This window comes from Sus scrofa, chromosome 1 (assembly GCF_000003025.6).
Source record: "Sus scrofa isolate TJ Tabasco breed Duroc chromosome 1, Sscrofa11.1, whole genome shotgun sequence".
In the NCBI taxonomy this organism is placed as follows: Eukaryota; Metazoa; Chordata; class Mammalia; order Artiodactyla; family Suidae; genus Sus; species Sus scrofa.
Window position 1 is genome coordinate 16,523,168 of NC_010443.5, and position 12,417 is coordinate 16,535,584.

General features: G+C 42.5%; 1 protein-coding gene across 6 annotated transcripts in view; it reads right to left on the reverse strand.

Moving 5' to 3' along the window:
- Positions 10,197 to 12,417, reverse strand: part of TAB2 (TGF-beta activated kinase 1/MAP3K7 binding protein 2) — a 78,516-nt gene continuing 76,295 nt past the window's right edge. For 5 of the 6 annotated variants that reach the window (XM_013992499.2, XM_021086951.1, XM_021086965.1 and 2 more), the window contains one exon: positions 10,197 to 12,159. In XM_013992499.2, the coding sequence (XP_013847953.2) occupies positions 12,017 to 12,159 (143 nt within the window). In that variant the 3' untranslated portion in view covers positions 10,197 to 12,016. The remainder of the gene's footprint in view (positions 12,160 to 12,417) is intronic. The other variant, XM_021086959.1, reaches the window with a different exon arrangement.

Here is a 12,417-nt window from a genome sequence, read left to right on the forward strand (position 1 = left end):
GCTTGTTATTGTCCGTCAAATTACGTATGCCCTCTTTAAAATTTTTATTTATTTATTTATTTGCTTCTTGGGGCTGCCTCTGCGGCATATGGAAGTTCCCAGGCTGGGGTCGAATCAGAGCTACAGCTGCCGGCCTACGATGCCACAGCCACAGCAATGCAGGATCGGAGCCTGCGAGTTCACAGCTACACCATGGCTCACGGCAACGCCGGATCCTTAACCCCCTGCGTGAGGCCAGGGATTGAACCCGCCACCTCATGGATCCTAGTCTGGTTCGTTAATCGCTGAGCCACGAAGGGAACTCCTGAGTATGCTCTTAATCATCTTCCACAGAATGGTTTGAATCACCTTTCCGGTCTTATCTTCCCCATCGTATTCACCTTTCAGGTCCCTGCAGGTCTCCACACAGCCCCGTGGCTTCTACACTCCACCCCGGCTCCCACTGTTTCCTGCATCTCAAATGTCTTCCCACCTCTGTCGGATCCCACTTCGGATGCCTCCCTCTGATAATCGTCTCTGACTCAACCATTAGAAGTCTTCCCACCTGTCAATGAACTTCGTCCCTCTCTGCACCACACTTGCTGTATAATTACAGTCGATTCTTGTTATTTACGGTAACTGTGTTCTATAAAGTCTCCACAAACATTGAATTAGTGACTACTAAACCACCGCTCCTAGGGAAATACAGGGTTAGCTTCCCATCATGAGCCTCTGGCCACAATATTTTCATCAACTAATCAATACCTGACCTTGTTTTGTGCTGGTTACTTTAAAGATACCTTGTTTCCTGTATATTGTTGACTCATTGACCTTGAACTACCCACAGCAGTGCTGTGACTCATGCCTGAAAGAGGCTTACCTGACACACCATCTCCCCCGTAGGCTTATCATGGGTGCCTTGAACTTGGGAACACTGGACACACTTCAGCACTAGGCTTGGGGGTCATTTTAAACAGCAAGATCACCAATTAAAATGCCAAAAAAAAAAAAAAAAAAAAAGGCACTAAATAGACCATACAGGAGGACGCGTGTTTACGTGAAAGCTGAAGCAGGAAGACAGGGTCCTTCGTCACCTCGTCTGACCTCAGCTGGGAGCCCGAGTGTCAGGAGACTCAACATTTCCACCGTCCTGTGCCTGTCCATGACCGAGGTGCGTGGGCAGATCCACACACTTTATGGAATTCTGAGAATTACAAGGCCTGGCTGTCCTCGCGTCCCTACCTCCCTTTTATGAGCTCTAAGGTGGTGGCTTGATTTCCCATGTTATCTACCACACTGCCTGGCCTCTGGGAGGAAAGGGACATTGAGAAGCATGTGGGGGGGAATGATGGAAACATCAAGCTACTCTAGGTCACCAAATTTATAAGGCAACTTAAAAAATGTGTTATGCCAGGGAGCAGAGTGGACCCTGGTGAGCAAGAAACCCTGTCCTCACACGTAGGGATACGACAAGGCAGGCTAGCAAAAGCTGAACTGTAGGCGTTCCTGTTGTGACTCAGTGGGTTAAAGATCGGGTGGCCCTTTAGGAAAAAAAAAAAAAGAAGATTCCAGAGACTGAGACTGATCACCTTACTATGGTTACCTCAGAATAAATAGGAAGAAAAATCTGCAGCCCCCCAGGACAGCTTGAAGGCGGCACACTGCCTGCTGGAGGCATTCCCGTCGTGGCTCAGCAGTGATGAATCGACTAGTATCCTTGGGGATGTGGGTTCAATCCTGGCCTCACTCAGTGGGTTGAGGATCCGGCATTGCTGTGAACTGTGGTGTTGGTTGTGCTGTGGCTGTGGTGGTGTAGGCCGGCAGCTGCAGTTCCGATTCAGCCCCTAATCTGGGAACTTCAATTTGCTTTGGGTGCGGCCCTAAAAAGGAAAAAAAAAGCAAAAAACAACAGAAATGTATGACTGGTGTTTTTTTTTTTTAGCAAGACTGCTTTTTTTTTTTTTTTTTGGTCTTTTGTCTTTTTAGGGTTGCATCCAAGGCATGAGTGAGGCCAGGGATCGAACCCGCAACTTCATGGTTCCTAGTCGGATTCATTTCCGCTGCACCAAGACGGGAACTCAGGACTGCTCGGTTTTTAATTCTGGCCCTGAGTCCTAGTAGCTGTGTGACCTTGGGAGAGTTACTCAACCTCTCTTTGCTTCAGTTCTTCTTTTGTAAGTGGGAATATCATATCATCTACCTCTCGAGTGGTTATGAGGTAGCACATGAGTTGATATTTTTAAAGCGTTTAGAACGGTGCCTAACATAGCAACAAGCACATGTTAGTCATGTTAAAAAAGCAGTTTGCTGAGAGGAACAAGAGAGGATGATTAGCTCTACATAAGCGCCTGGAGGGTGACAGCTGACCACAAGCTGACTTCAAGTGATAACTGAAGAAAGGAAACATATTTGGTTGTACTGAAAAGCATGTAACATATATAGGCTAAAGAATCATCCTATTAATATATTTCCCTGCGTTTTGCCTCTATTAAGATAATCGCGTCCCATTTTAATAGCATACAAAGAAATAAAAACATATATCCCCCCCTCCCAAAGAAGTTCCTGCTGTGGGGCAGTGAGTTAAGAATCCAACTACATTGGCTCCAGTTGCTGCAGAGGTACGGGTTCAATCCCTGGCCTGGTGCAGTGGGTTCAAGAGTCAGGCTGTGGCATAGGTTGCAGCTGTGGCTCGGGTGCCGTCCCTGGCCAGGGACCTTGCATATGGGACAGGTGCGGCCATAAAAAAAAAATCCTATTAAAAAAATACTTTTTTGCCCAGTTTATCTGCTGAAGAAGCAAACCTTGTCAGATCGATGTGACTATCTTTTTAAGAGAAAGGGTTAGTGGAGGGTGAGGGGGTACTTCTACCTGGCATTCTCAGCATCAAGCTAGGAAATGAAGTTTTGGCCACTCTGGTGACAGGTCTAGTTCAAGGACGTGCTGAGTAGAGATGTTCTGACACTTAAGCAAAACCCAGTCACAGCTGGTCCTGAGGCTAAAACCCACCACCCCATCCTGCTGTCTCCTTGTGGGTCACATACAAACCTACTGAGAAAATGCTCCGTATGGGGAGGATTAATTTAGGCTAGATTGTTAACCCTGAAGGAGAAGTTAAAATTTAATCTAGGAGTTCCCGCCGTGGTGCAGTGGTTAACGAATCCGACTAGGAACCATGAGGTTGCGGGTTCGGCCCCTGCCCTTGCTCAGTGGGTTAAGGATCCGGCGTTGCCGTGAGCTGTGGTGTAGGTTGCAGACGCGGCTCGGATCCCATGTTGCTGTGGCTCTGGCGTAGGCCGGTGTCTATGGCTCCGATTCAACCCCTAGCCTGGGAACCTCCATATGCCGCGGGAGCGGCCCAAAGAAATAGCAAAAAGACAAAAAAAAAAAAAAAAAAAAAAAAAAAAAAGGATAAAATTTAATCTAAAACATTAGAAAAAAAGATTCTATAAAAATAGCATAAAGGCAATAGCCATGAAGTAAAGGCAGTGATGGATTGATTGACAGAACAAAACCAAAAACCAGAGTGAGCACCTGGATGGCACAATTCTGAGGGCAACTGATCCATGAAATCACCCTAAAGAGCACAAGCAAACATGACACTAGCATGTGGCCAAAAGCACATGCAAGCACCAGAAAACAAGCATGAAGCCCATTTTCTGAATAAGATGCCAAAGTTTTATGTCCAATTATAGTTCATAAAATGTGGTCAAGGAGACTGGGCCCTACGGAGAGGAAAACAGATTGTAGGAGGAAAGACTGAAGGTCCTTATTCTGCCAGCAAGAGAATGTTGAAGTGTTACTAAATTGTATTCTTTTGAGAATGGAAAGGAACTTCCCTCTCTGAATCAGGCTTATAGAAACCTGAGAAAATAGAATCAATTCTATCAAATAATAGAATCGATTTATTGATATAGTGATAAATCCCTCTTACTTGTGGACTCATGCTTATGTAAAAATGCTATGAAAATGAAAGCTTTAGACAGCTCTAAGGGGACTGCAAGATTTCTGCACTCAAGTTCTCATTGGGGGGGGAGGGGAAATGAATCAGACTAGTATCCATGAGGACAAGGTTCGATCCCTGGTCTTGCTGAGTGGGTTAAGGATCTGGCGTTGCCTGTGGTATAGGTCACAGACATGGCTCAGATCTGGCGTGGCTATGGCTGTGCTGGCATAGGCTGGCAGCTGTAACTTCAATTCAACCCCTAGCCTGGGAACTTCCACATGCTGCAGATGCAGCCCTGAAAAGCAAAAAAAAAAAAAAAAAAAAAAAGACTCCTGCACTGAAGCAAATGTAGATGCCAGAGCGCTCATGCTCAGAGGAAAACAATGACAGTTGGCCAAAGGTTTTTAGTGAGTCCTGCTTATTCTTTATTTCACTTGTCTTAGAATATGGGCGCCATTTGTTTCATGAGATGTGAAGCTAGTGCCTTTAATGATAGCATGTTAATGGTAGTGAACAGTAGAAAAGAGAAATATTTGTGGTTAATAAAGAGAGAAGTAGAGAGTTTCCTCGTGGCTCAGTGGGTTAAGGATCCAGCGTTGTCACTGCTGTGGCTCTGGTTACAGCTGTGGTGCAGGTTTGATCCATGGCCCAGGAATTTCCACATGCAGCAGGTGCCGGCATAAAGATTGAGAAAGATATATATATATATATATATATATATATATATATTCTGCCCCCTTCTTGGGACAGGGGAGAGAGTTCTTATTCAGTTTGCACTCAGCTTTCTTCTTTCTTTCCTCTTTCCTTGACCAGTTTGCTCAGGAAAAATATTCTCCTGTGTCCCTCTCTGCTTCAATTGTGAATTAAAAAAAAATTTTTTTTGATCCTTATTATGTCTAAGGGCAGGCCACACAACTGTCTTTATCTAAGAAAAGGTAAAATTTAAACTAGAAAGTGAAATCAGATGTAAGAGAATCAGGAGACTCAATTTCAAATGCCAAATTTCTGAATTTTCCATAATATCCACAAAGGAAGGTTTCTATTTTCCTTCCAGAACTGCACATAAGAGAGTTGAAACATTTTCAGTTAATATCACTATTACATTTAACCCCAAGAGTACTGTGCTTTATTTCAGTATTTCAAAGGCAAAGCATCCCAGCTTAATTAGTAATCTGGCCTGGGAACCTATCACAGCATTGGTTCTATGAGAAAATATATATCAAAGTGACTGTATCCACTGTTTAACTTGGAACTAAATGTTAGAAATTAACCTGGCCCACAACAGCTGCCCTCTCACTATGCATAAGGGCACTTACTGTGGGGCTATAAAGGGATATGTCACAATACCTCCCGTCAGTGTATAAAATGCAGAGTTCAAAGTAGCAATGAATGCCAAGTGGGCAGAAAAGACAGCAAGCATTAAGAGAAGCTGAAGTTTGGAAGTTCTCACGACCTTGACCCTCGACCTGGGATGGACAGTGTACTCCAGAGGAAGGTGCAGGATCTATTAAGGGAAGTGATTACGCCAATTTAGTTGTAAGCACATCCTGTTGGAAAGTAACAAACCCTTCTAAAGAGACTAGGGAAACTTGTGAGCAAGCCCAGTCCACAGTGGGGAAACTGGAAATTCCTGGGAGCACAGCAAGAGGTGCGGTGCACAAGAAGCCGGAGGCAGAACCAATCTGATAGGTGGTTTCTTAAAAAGAAAGTTTTTTTTTAACATCTCTGGAAAGCATTTCCGTGGTGAAGATACTATAGTATTTGTCCACTGTGCTATGAGGATCAATAAGCATTTTTGGAGCATAGATCAGTAAGCTGTTGTGGTTCTGCTATGTAGAGTCATCCCTTGCTGTCCATGGGGGATCATTTCCAGGAGCCCCCCTGAGATGCCAAAGCCCATGGATGATCAAGTCCCTTATATAAAAAGGTGTAGCTATTTAGTATGCTTTAAATCATCTCTAGGTTACTTATAATACCTAATAAAATGTAAATAGTCGTATATACAATGTAAGTGCTATGGCACACAGCAATTTTTTCTGGGCCGCACCTGAGGCATATGAAGTTCCCAGGTTAGGGGATGAATCAGAGCTGCAGATGCAGGCCTATGCCACAGCCACAGCAATGCCAGGTCCGAGCCAAGTCTGTGACCTGTGCTATAGTTCATGGCAACACTGGATCCTTAAGCCACTGAGCAGGCCCAGGGAATGACTGCAACTGCATCCTCTTGGATAAGAGTTGTGTTCCTTTCCGCTAAGCCACAATGACAACTCCCAGAAAATTCAAGTTTTGCTTTTTATAATTTTTTTTTTCTTTTTAGGGCCACACCCATGACTTATGGAGGTTCCCAGGCTAGGAGTCATATCGGAGCTGTAGCCGCCGGCCTACACCACAACCACAGTAACTCGGGATCTGAGCTGCATCTGCAACCTACACCACAGCTCACGGCAACGCCAGATCCTTAACCCACTGAATGAGGCCAGGGATCAAAACCTGCCTCCTCATGGTTGCTAGGTGGGTTCGTTAACCACTGAGCCATAATGGGAACTCCCTTTTTATAACTTCGGAATTTTTTTCCCTGAGTATTTCTATCTATGGTTGGTTGAATATGAGGATGCAGCAGATATGGAGAGCCAACTACAGCCAGGATCAGAAGGATGTATTCCTGTCCTCAGAAAAGATTAAAAAAAAAAAAAAAAAAAAAGGAAAAAGGAAATAAAGAGAGGCTAGAATGAAGCAACCTTGGGTCAATTCTAGGCTTAAAACAAATATGCAGATGTGCAAACACAGTAGTAAGTCCTTCGAAGACAAGTGTTTATTTTCCTGGAGAAATAATCTGTTATTCCCCATCATAAAATGTACACACTTTAGAGAGCTGGACATGCAACAGCAATATAAACACAATTGATCTTCAGGTTGGCCTTATAACTTCTGCAAAGCAAGCAGCCTTTTGGCATTAAAAGAAGGAAAGAACTCAATTGCGGAGAATGAAAGACTAGGGACCCCCTGAGAATTCCCTAGACCAATTCTGAGAAATAAAAAGCAAACTTACCATTTTGTTCGTTAACATTGTTGAGAAAAATGCCTCAAAACCCATTCACACAGAAACATAACCTACTGTTTTAGGGTAAGCTGGTTCCTAGGGAGAGAAGAGGTTGACTGGAGGAGTTTCACATTAAGCCCCTTAACACTCCTGACAAGAGGGGCTCATATTATTATCTTCATTTAACAAGGCAAGGAAAGCAAAGCAAAGGACTATCCCAGGTTACAGAGTAAATCTGGGTAGGTGCCTCAATTGGATCCCAACTGGCTTGACTCTTTTAAGATCTGAGAGGTCTATCTGGGGAATAAGATGGCACAGTGTTAATGCAACTACTTTCATAACTTTCTTAAACAACTAGGTACATCAATGAACTCTCGTAACATGGCAATTCTATTTTTGTCTTTTTGTTGTTGTTGTTGTTGTTATTGTTGCTATTTCTTGGGCCGCTCCCGAGGCACATGGAGGTTCCCAGGCTAGGGGTTGAATCGGAGCCATAGACACCGGCCTACGCCAGAGCCACAGCAACGCAGGATCCGAGCCGCGTCTGCAACCTACACCACAGCTCACGGCAACGCCGGACCGTTAACCCACTGAGCAAGGGCAGGGATCGAACCCGCAACCTCATGGTTCCTAGTCGGATTCGTTAACCACTGCGCCACGACCGGAACTCCGCAATTCTATTTTTGAAACTGTAATATAGAAAGAAATTTATAGTTGCAAAGACAATGCATTATTTTATTATTTTTTAAATGGCTGCACTTGCAGCATATGAAAATTTCTGGACCAGGGGCTGCATCTGAGCCACAGCCGTGACCTATGTTGCAGCTGCAGCAATGCTGGATCCTTTAACCCACCATGCCGGGCTGGGGGGGTCAAACCCCCACTTCCTCAGTGACCAGAGCCACTGCAGTTGGAGTCTTAACCCACTGCACCATAGCGGGAACTCCATTACCAAGCATTTTTCATGATTAACTATACTCCCTTAAAAAAACCAAAAAACGAAAACCACTGAACCACCTACTACATATTGAGGGGGGAAAATCCAATTTAACAAATATAAAGCTAAAAAATTACAATTTTTTGAGAAGCATTTCTTTTAGCTACCTAATTATATTTTCAGATGGAAACAATAAAAACTAAAATGCAGCCCTGAGTTATTTCATCTTCAAGTAAAATGGATATAATTACAGCTTCTAAAAACTGGAGCCAAAAAATATGTTCACTTGTCATGGGGAAATAGAAATATTCTGTAGTTATTATATAGGAAACTATGCTAATTCTCAGCATGCAGATATTAAATCTGGGATGGCCTTTGGTGCCAACACACTTAGTATTATTTTCTAAGGCAACACTGCTAACTCCAATTACTCATAGACCGAATATATCTTAACACCACTTACTTCTTAAACTTATCATTGCTCACTGTAATTTCCCATCAATGTTAAACTGGGATAAAGGAACCTGATGAAATGTCAGTTAACCTTGCTATTTTTAAATGCCTTCATTAAAATGTGAGGAGTTCCCATCGTGGCTCAGTGGTTAACGAATCTAAGAACCATGAGGTTTTAGGGTTTGATCCCTGGCCTCGCTTAGTGGGTTGAGGATCCGGCATTGCCGTGAGCTGTGGTGTGGGTTCCAGATGAGGCTCAGATCCCGAGGTGCTGTGGCTCTGGCGTAGGCCGGCGGCTATAGCTCCAATTGGAACCCTAGCCTGGGAACTTCCATGTGCCACAGAAGCAGCCCTAGAAAAGGCAAAAAGACAAAAAAAAAAAAAAAAAAAAAAAAACCCAAAAAACAATTTAAGTTGAAAGTTAATAGTTAATATCATTTTGGACTATCAATAGATATGATTTTATGCGGAACTTCAATTCTTCAATATATAAAGCCCATTGATATTAGCCTGTGGTTTGATCCAGCCTGGTCATTTAAAAAAGTAAATGGGGAGTTCCCGTCGTGGCGCAGTGGTTAACGAATCCGACTAGGAACCATGAGGTTGCGGGTTTGGTCCCTGCCCTTGCTCAGTGGGTTAAGGATCCGGCGTTGCCGTGAGCTGTGGTGTAGGTTGCAGACGAGGTGAGGCTCAGATCCCGCGTCGCTGTGGCTCTGGCGTAGGCTGGTGGCTACAGCTCCGATTCAACCCCTAGCCTGGGAATCTCCATATGCCGCGGGAGCGGCCCAATAAATAGCAACAATAACAACAACAACAACAACAAAAAGACAAAAAAAAAAAAAAAAAAGTAAATGGAAATTTTAAAAGAGAAATAAATTTTTCACAAAAATTTTCAGTACAACATGCATCTTTGTATAATGTACTAATTATGAGAGTAGATACTGGCCAAGATTTTGTGAAAAGTGGCACAATGGTATTGGCAGCACCTCTGTAGCGCCAGGGCATAGGTTCGATCCCTGGCCCAGTGAAGTGGGTCAAAGGATCTGGCATTGTCACAGCTGCAGTACAGGTCGCAACTGTGGCTCAGATCTGATCCCTGGCCTGGGAACTCCATATGCTGAGGGGTGGCCAAAAAAGAAAAAGCGAGAAAAGAAAGTTTCCCTGAGAAGTCCAATTTCCATGCACCACTAATTGCCCACCTCCTCTTTAAATACAGAGAATATCAGTACCTGAGGATGATTAGCAATGAGAAACAAAGTCCATCTTTCCATCTGAGCTGCTGAGTAACTGTAATTCTATTTTGGTGCAAGACTTTCTGAAGGTGGTCTCCATGTCCAGGCCTCACAGTCCCCCGCAAAGAATATTTATGTCCTACTAAGTTTAAAAGACCAATCAAGGCAGGGCTTTCTATAAGTAATGTCATAACAAGATCAGTAAGTGTTGCTTTGCTCTTTTCAAGCTCAGAAAACCTGAGTTATAATTTTCTGAGAACTCTTAACGGAAAGGTTCTCTTCAAGAGAAGCACTACTATCCTCAGCACTGATACCCAGTCTGATGGAGCCAATATTAACTAAGTGACTACTCAGGCTAAATGGCCCAGGAAATCACGTTTTCAACAATGGGGTAAACTTAAAAAACCCAAAAGAAATGAAATGACTAGAAAATGAGTTTTCTCTGACTTCAATTAATAAACAAATATTCTGCCAGGGGATAAATTATCTCCTGTCCCACAAACTTTAAAAACAAGTCACAAAATCCACATTAGAATATAAGTTTTTTAATTTTTATAAATAACTTATCTGTTACAAAGATAGTTTACCCAGCTAAATCACAAAACCATCAACTCAAGATATCCAAATTACGTTTTATTAATAAAACAAGTAAAAACTGATTTATCAATCTTCACATAGAACTGCAGATGAAGCTGAAAAACAAGGCCTATTTTTAAAACAAAATGCATCAAATGTAAGGGCTTTGGGCTTATTGTCTAATTAACTAGGATTGTCATAGTTCTTCCCATATACAAGATGTAAAGCCTAGAAGTTAAGGCTTTGACATTCATATAGAATCACCTGTAATAATTTCGTTTATTTAAAAAATATTCATTTGCAAACATTTACAGTGGGTGACAGTCTACATTATCTATCTCTTGCTACATTACAGCACTTCCTTTAGCCCCGTTCTAAGCATTGATATATAATTTCATAATTCTGTTTGTTTAAATGCATACTGTTATTTCTTTTTCTTGATTTCATTTAGTTATATACATTCCTGATCATCTGAATACTTATTTTCCTTATAAAAATATATCATCAAAATAAAGAGATGCTTGAGGTTGCTTCAGTGTTCAAGTCTGCTTGTTTTTCTTTTTTCCAGCTTTTCTTCAGTTGTCCTAAATATGACTAGCCTTGTTTATAAATACAGAAGATACTGCCACCAAGTCAGGTTTAGAAATGGACTGCCCCAACAGTAAAGCATATAAATTTCTCTCCAAAAAAAGGGCTGTAGGTACTGCTATTGTTGCTGGTTTTGAAACTGTACTTTCCCAACAGTAATCTCTGGTGAAAGTTCTGTGGGACACCGGCAGGTAAAGCAAGCTTAACCTTGTTGCTGTCAGTGGGTTAAAAATATCTTTTGTTTTAGGCTTCCTTGTGGAAGATAAAATACTGAATTGTGCTACCCACTGAGAAGGTCAGTATATAGTGTGACCTACAGACATAAGTCTTGTAATATTGTTTGCAGTTCACTGTGCAGCATCGTATGTCTTCACAGAACATCGGCACTTATGAGGGCAAAGTACAGAGGAAGGAGAGGAAAGTTATTTTGTGCATGGTTTCATTTCATTAATGCTTTTTTCTTTTAAGGCATTGCTTCGCTCAGGTAAGGCTTAAAAAGGGACATGATCGTGCTTAATCACTAAAAGGAAAAAAGAAAATTAGTTAACAAAAGACTATTACACTATACATATAGAAATATAAGAAAATAATAAGGAAGAAAAGAAATCACTTAAAGCAGACTCAAGAGATCTGTACAGTAGGAAAAGCTCTGGGGATATTTCACTCCATGTTTGTACAGACAATGCATGCTGCTTTCCTGTTCATCTTTAGACCCTAGATGCTGGCTTCACAGAGTGGAGACATTTTCAGGGAAGACAAAGACAAAGGCCAAGAGTACCACAGATTTGTGAACTTCTTCCCCTATCCATTGGCACTAAGCGGCAGCACACAGTTTTTAAATAGTTAAACCTTGTTCCTTTTCTTCATGTTTGTAGTGTTTCACCAAAGCTTTAAGGAAAAAAAGCTACTGTCTATTCCTTCCTCCTGTCAAAATTCAGTAGTGACATGAGGGGAAAAGGCACCGGGAACACTCAGGCATGGATATACTGAGAGTTATCCACAACGGGCTGCGGGTAACACTGTACATGGTTAGGCAGCGGGCAACCGAGTCTTTCAGCAGATCCCCTTTCATGTGATGACTTTCAACTGCCTGTGACATTAGACTGAGGTATTATTAGCTCTGTGGGCTGACGTTTGACACTAGCACGACACCATCTTGCTGCACCTTCAATTTGACAAAATCCTAAGCAGTGAAACTCTCCCCCTGATGACAGACTGGTTTCTTGAACTTCAGATGTGGTTTTAGAGAAGACACAGGGCCTCTTGGCTCAGAAATGCCTTGGCATCTCACACTGTTCACAACGGATTAAGGCTGGATGGTTCAAAAAAGTACAGGCAGTACAATTCCACTGAGCCCCCTCGTCATCTTCTGTGTCTTGAGACTTTGGGGTTTTGATGGAGGACCTTTGATCTGTAAGGAAGCAAAAGAATTATTTTAGAAGCAAAAATCACAAAGCCATAAATTACTGACAACTTGAAACAATCTTTGTACTGCCCAGCATGAAGGAGCTTGTTAACCAAATGAAGCTTCTAGCTGAAACGGATACACATGCTTGATCCTCAGCAGCCTCTATCAGGCTGGCACTTCTTAGCTGGGAAATCGCAACACAGACATGACATAATCAGCTCAGAATCACCTCAAAGGGGAAAAGAGCATCATCTCTCCCAA